Below are 7,059 nucleotides of genomic sequence, written 5' to 3' on the forward strand. Positions count from 1 at the left end.
GGAGGTAATGGGATGTTTTTTCTTCTTTATTTTCTCTTAATATTTAAAAAAAAAGTGTGTGGAGTTGTAAAAGTTAAGTTTTGCTAATTGGAATCTTCTATTTTGATTTTCTACTTGTTTCTTCACATGAAATTACAACAAGTGCCCTCCCTAATCAAGGTCTTACGTGACAACCACTATTCTATGTATTTTGCGTACTATTCAAGATGGCTGTGGTATTATGGTAAAGGTCTATTAATTTGACAGTTGATTGACAATGTCTGGACATTTCTTCCAATAATTTCAGTGCCGACCAACCAATCAACAACACACATTATGAGGCTCTCTTTTTCAAGTTTATGGAACTAATCAAACTCCTCAAACACTCTCAATTTTTAGAAAAATTTAGAAGCTCAATTACCTAACCTAATCATTCTATTGGATTTCATAGACCTATTTGGATAATGTCGCGGCCATATTGAAATATAGGCAAAATAGCAACTATTGAGAAAAAGGCAAGTCGTTTCGGATTGGCTAATTATGCTATTTTCAATATGACCCTTGCATTATCGAAAAGTTTATTATCAAAAGTTTGATTAGAAAAACAGTTCAATTGATAGTACAAGGACCCCTGAGGACGCACGGTTGTTTCATCTGGGAGTCATCCGGGTAGCCCAAATCTATACATTAATAGCGCCTGGGTTTTTGTCTTAAGAAAAGCTAATAAAACCGACTTTCCCTAAGGGAACGTAGGCAAAAAAGGGTTTGTTTACCTCCAGAGACCAAACGGTGGAGAGCATCAAAATAATGCGCGCGCATTAGTTTTATGAATTACGGGAAAGGTGTATTGAACACAATCGAATAATTGCAATTGGATAGACCTTTTTTCAAAGAGGACGTTCTCATAGTTTGCAGAGGGGTATGAACCCCCCTAGGTTTATTTCATCCCCCCCTATATACCCATCCCCCCCTTTTGTAATGAAATCTTATCCCCCCTTTTTTTTACAGAAAATCTGTTTCGAAGGAAACTCGCTTTCCCACCTACCAGCAAAATTATCAACAAGAAAGAGTATGAAGTATTATAGTCACGAGCCAACAATGACAGAATATAACTAGCAATTTGTATTTGATTAGAAAATTGACCAAAATTTCCAAACCCCCCCTTTTTTATTTGATCCCCCCCTACATTCCCATCCCCCCTAGTTTTTTCGGCAGATCTCGGTACCCCCCCTACAAAGGCCCTCCAGAAAGTTGGCATCCCCCCCTATTAAAAAGGGGGGGGTGCAAACTATGGTTCTGTTGAATAATTATGTACTCCAGCCATAAAAACAATGATAGAGCCATGCATAATTTCTGTATCATGCATATTGTAATAATTATGCGTGCTTTTATCCAGGCGTAGTTAATCGATAATCTTGAGTAATCGATAAATAATCGATAAGTAATCGATGGATTAGATATCAATTAACCGATAGAATCGTTAGGTAATCGGACTAAATATTTTTTCAAAGCTCGATTATTTATCGATCAATTTTGTCATCGATTGTTTATCGATTATAGATCGATTATACTTCGATTAAATTAAGTATCGATTAAAAATCGATCGGCTATTGATCAGAGCTGTCGGTCACGATTGATCGATAACGATAACGATACGTGAGCGAAGATAAGTAACTGATCGATACTCAAGATTTTTTTAAGGTCTGATAACCTATCGATTCTATCGGTTAATTGATATCTAATCCATCGATTATTTGCCGATTACTCAAGATTATCGATTATATCGATTAACTACGCCTGGTTTTATCATTGTTTTTCTGCTGGACTACATAATTATTCAACAGGGTGGCCTCTTTGAAAAAAGGTCTATTGTCGAACGGTATCGAATCACAATTGAATATTTTACCCAGGATTTGCCCTTCGATTGTTCGATTGTATTCAAAAATGTAGATTACGTTCAATTGATTTAGATTTTATTCGCTTTCGGACGATACTTAACTGCTCCGGAGTGATCCAATGTAATTTAATTGCAATCAAACTCATCGAACATCATCACGCCGTGAGAAAGACCATAATATAAACCACGCTTTAATTTGCCTGTGTGAACGCCCGCTGGGCCCGGGTGAAGAAGTTCAATCTTTCAATCATTCTTGTGATGTGATTGAGAGGCCTGCTAAAAAAAGTTAGAGAAGAAAGATTACCTGTTTCTTCAGTGAAACTTTCCAGAACATCTGCAACAGAAACAGTGTCATTGATGATCGATGTGGTTTCAAATTGCTGCATTCCATCATCACTTTTGCTTTGTGTAAACAGTTTGTCTGTTGTCACTGTTTGTGTTTTCTTTTTTGCTATTTTCTGCAAGCACAAACCTTTATTATGTCCAAGTGCATAATAGTGAGACCTTGAAAAAGTTAATTTGCAATGATTACAGTATTTCCTTTTGTCTTTCATCTTTACTTTTTAAATCTTCTAAATACGTTGCTGCTGATCTCTGATTAGAATTCCAACAATGGCGACTGATGGCGACTGTGTTGTGAGAAAAGCGCGGTTCAAAACCGATAAGAATCAGTCAACCAGAAAATATCGGGAAATTTCGGGAAATCGGGAGAGCTGGGAAAATAGCGAACGAACGTACTACGTTATAATGATTTGAAAACCAGCCATAAATTATTTTTCAAGCTAACCACGGAATTTTCTCAAATCGGAAGACCGCGTGAGTTGATAATATGTTCTTTCCAATTTGCACTCCGTCGAAGCCGGTCACAGAATCTGAAAATGTCGTCCATCTCTAAAACTCAATTTTATACTTCAAAATCACAACAACTCAAAAGAAGAAGAAATATTACTAAGAGGAAAACAACTGCCTCGAAAGATCCTGATGCTATTTTTGCTGCCCAGATCCTGTCGACTCCACCCCCAACCGAGAAAAGAGCAAAAGTTCTCATGCCAGTCCACAATAACCCCGATAACTCTGACAACGACGAGGTTCCTTTGACAAATGGTAATGAAGAAATGTAAGTTTGAATTTAGTACATATGTCAGCACATGTATGTAATAAACTGTTCACTCAACTTTTATTGCATTTGAGACATTCCATCCATTAATCCAGACTTAATATTCCAATATCTATATTCAAAACTTCCAATTTCTGACAAGTCAACCCATAACCTCGCTCAAAATTCTGATTATTGGTTGATCGTTAATTGTTTTGATTTGTTAATGTTTATGTGCGTGAGTGGAGTTGATTCAAGCGTTGATTATGCAGAATTATATATTCAACGACGTCTTGTTTGAGAAATTTTCTAGGCAACCTTCAATAATGTGTTCGGTTTGCGTCTCAAAAATGTCCTTAAATCCAGTGGGTCAGGGGTCACACAGGTGTTAACCTTAAAAAGTGGATCTTATTTTCAGTACTCTGCGTATTGGTCCTACTGCGATGCTGAAATTTCAGGAAGGCGATCATCAAAAATATGTTCTGTCGCATCACAAAACATCTCCAAATCCAGTCAGTTGGCCGTATATTTCTTCGGGTTTTTAAGTTTTAGTAAATCCCGATATATCAAGTCAGCAATATACAAATAGACCTTTTTTCAAAGAGGACGTCCTGTTGAATAATTAAGTAGTCAAGCCATAAAAACAATGATAGAGCCATACATAATTACTGTATCATGCATATTGTAATAATTATGCATGGTTTTATCATTGTTTTTCTGCTGGACTACATAATTATTCAACAGGGTGGCCTCTTTGAAAAAAGGTCTATTCTTTTGCTGCCAACTTTGATTTGCCAAACTAAATCCAGTGAAATGTGCACGCGCAAAAGTTAACCTTTAGGTATCAGCCCTATACTGCGTTGCTGAATTTCGACTTGAAAATTTCAATAAGGGTACATAATAAATCTCAAATGGGACTCAATGTAGGTTCAGTAAACAAACACTCGTAGCGAATGGATGATTCAAAGAAGTACTTGGCTATCAAAAAAATTTTCCAACTCGTTCGATTAGGGAATGTTTTGAAGATGAGTCGGTCGGGTATCGCAAACCGAACATGTTATTGATTGTTGCCCTATTAAGTTTTTTTAATCGATTAAAAGCAGGTCATAGGTTGCTGCTCAAATTGTGAAAATTTTGACTGTCTTCTCAATTTAATTTTAGCTCCAATGTGGAAGATCCTGATATCGCAGAAATTTTGCAAATGTCAACTGACAGCATCAACAATGGAGTAAATAAAAGCACACCTAAAGTTAAGAAAACAAAGAAGTATGCAGAAGTTTTGCGGTAAGTTCTTTGGTCAAGCTTTGACCATTCGTCTTTCCGTCTGTCTAACAATTTTCTCTATTTGCTATGAAGTTTGTGCCAACAATTGGGATTACTTTCATAAGTGAGGGGTAACATTCATCACCTGACTACAACAGACTACAACATTTTCTCTGGTCCTCAATTTACAAAATCCAGAAGTCATGACTTGTTACATTTTAGCTAAATTTACAAATTGCAGACCAGAGCAGTCTGCTGTTTGGAAGTGATGAAAGTTACCCCTTGCTTTTGAAAGTAACCCCAATTGACGGTATAGAATAACTTTAATTGAAATTTTAGTTTAATGGTGTAGTTTGAAATCAAAAGATGAAATGATTGAGTCAAAGCCTTGCGGTTTTTCCTTGAATACAAACGACTTGCCCTATCTACCATTTGAAAACTTCCATTAATAGCGGAAATGCTGTAATTACTGAGATGAAATTATTTTATAACGGGAATCGAAGAACTTTCACCTGAATCTCCATGTTTTTTGAAGGAAAATTTAAAGTCGTAAGGTTTTTAACTTTCAGAGGTTGACAGGTCTGTAATCACACAATATGTACAAAATCTTACATTAATATGATGGTTTAGTTCATTCACATTGAAAAAATTAAGTTTCTGTTCTTCTGTTTGATCACTTTTATTACTTGCTGTAGCATCCCTTTGTACAACCTTAACAATGGCTCAGTTTTATGTGTATTGTTTTTATTGTGAATATATCATAATACTGTTCAAATTTTTTAATCATAGTACCATAATACTGATCAACTTTAATTTTTTTTACAGCACTATCAAGAATCATCATGATAATTACAAAGAAAAATTCGAAGAGCAAGATAATTTGATCAAACAACAAAAGGAGGCTATACAATTGTTGCAGGACAGAGTTACAGAATTGGAAGGCACGATGCAAGCAAGGGCAAGTGGACCTGTGGTTGAACCTATTGCACCAGAACTTGCTGTGAGTATGAGATTTACGATTGGCCTTTGCCAGTATCATTATTATTATATTATTCAGACAGAAAAAGAGCAATTTTAAGAGGGATTAAAAAAGTAAAGCCTGACAATAAGTGAACTTATTCAATTATTAAAATCAACTTATCATTTTAATTCATGTACAAAACTTTCTACAACACATGCACTAGATTTTAACCAGTGGTATCTTTAATCCATCTTGAAGTCTTGATTTTTCAATTCTTATTATTCATTGACTCTCTTCAGGATAAGGTACGCAGTATATTCAAATGTAAAGCCAGTACTGGAAAAGAAGTGTGGAATTTCAATTTAAGGTAAACTATTAGTAAATTCATGTGTTTGTTTATCTAGACAAGTGTGGTACAGTGATTATTACTTTTATTCCAAAATTTTCAGGTTTGATGCAAAAGAGAATGAATGTCCACATCACAGAACTTTTTGTTGATGAAATCACACCATTCACACCTCACTTTCATGAAAAGCTAGTTAAAAGTAAGAAACTTTCCAGAAAAATAATTACTCCTTTAAGTTCCAAAATAAAACTTACAGAGATGCAATGCTTGAGAAATATCATTATTAAGCCCCAAGTCCAATATGATTTTACGGCAATATGTATTTGTATTCTTTTCAAAAGATCTCAATAAATAGACAATGCCCTGTCTTTCACTTTCCACACACTAAATCTTGATTTGACCTATATTTTGATTTTTCAGAGGCTTGTAATCGTTATTTTAACCACCTTAAGAGGACTGAGAAAGAAAAGGACCTGTTAACGCCTGAACTTTGATTTTCCGATTTTTCAAACTGCCATGTTTCAAAAAAGGCACCCTTAAGGCCGGCACATACCCATACCCTTCTCTTGCCTAAGTACCCCCTCCCCCAGGCTGCCTTTTTTCGACGAATCGCATGTCATGTCTATTATTTCACTCCGCTTATCTTGACATCAAAGTTTTCCGAAACATCAAGAACTACGGCAAATATAACGCGAGCGAAGCGAGAAAAGAAATCTAATTGCAGAGCCGTCTCGGACGTCGCTGGTCGCCGGTATGGTGTTATTTGGGATGACGCCCTTTCTGTTTTCTGATCACTTCTGCCACAAAAATCTTTTTCAAAATATGGTTAAAAGATACGTCACCCGTCACGTCAAACTTTGAAGAGAATTCTTCCCTTTAATTTTGATTTCATCATGTTTAAGCCACCTTCCCAACATCTCAAAGGACTTTAAATGCGTTCAGCAAACAGCTAGTATTTCATAATCTATAATATGGATATAACGATAATGTTTAATTAATTTTATTTATACGACCCTAAATACTTGAGGACCAAGCCCTACTAAATCTAGCTTCCAACCACTATACATCACTCCACATTTTCCAGCTTTCTTGTTGCTTGTTTTGATTTTGTGGTTTGTTTACAAAAATCCTCGTCTTCTGTCCATCTAGGTCCGAACTAAAATCTCAACTCCAAGTCCCTGGCTCTTTTCTTCGCCACTCGATCATTGTGGGGTCCGCACTTAGGCCCTAGGAGGCAAGACCGCTTTCGAACATCGGATAGGCCCCGCTGGCAAGATCGATCTCTCCTCCATAGGGCATAGCGGATATCCCGTTTTTCTTAAATTTCAGTGCCCTATATCATATCATATATTACTGTTGCTTTTATTTTTCAGCAAAAGCGAAGGTGTAAATTTTGTTTTATAGCCTAAAGTAGAGGATATTGTTTAGTTGCATATACCAAATTGTTTTTGGTGGTAAAAGAGAATTTAATAAAAATAAAAAACAACAAAGTTGCTTGAGAAATGTGGCTTCTGCTG

The 7,059-nt window shown here is 36.0% G+C and overlaps 1 protein-coding gene across 1 annotated transcript; it reads left to right on the top strand.

Moving 5' to 3' along the window:
• Positions 1-2,754: 2,754 nt before the first annotated feature.
• LOC136821355 (uncharacterized) lies at positions 2,755-5,567 on the top strand. Its single transcript, XM_067077592.1, has 4 exons — positions 2,755-2,993; positions 4,134-4,256; positions 5,061-5,235; positions 5,496-5,567. Exons 1-4 carry the CDS (start codon positions 2,755-2,757, stop codon positions 5,565-5,567), a joined length of 609 nt encoding a protein of 202 aa, XP_066933693.1.
• The last annotated feature ends 1,492 nt before the right edge of the window (positions 5,568-7,059 follow it).

The sequence above is a fragment of the Clytia hemisphaerica genome, unplaced genomic scaffold (genome assembly GCF_902728285.1).
Source record: "Clytia hemisphaerica strain Z4C2 unplaced genomic scaffold, Clytia hemisphaerica genome assembly, whole genome shotgun sequence".
Taxonomy (NCBI): domain Eukaryota; kingdom Metazoa; phylum Cnidaria; class Hydrozoa; order Leptothecata; family Clytiidae; genus Clytia; species Clytia hemisphaerica.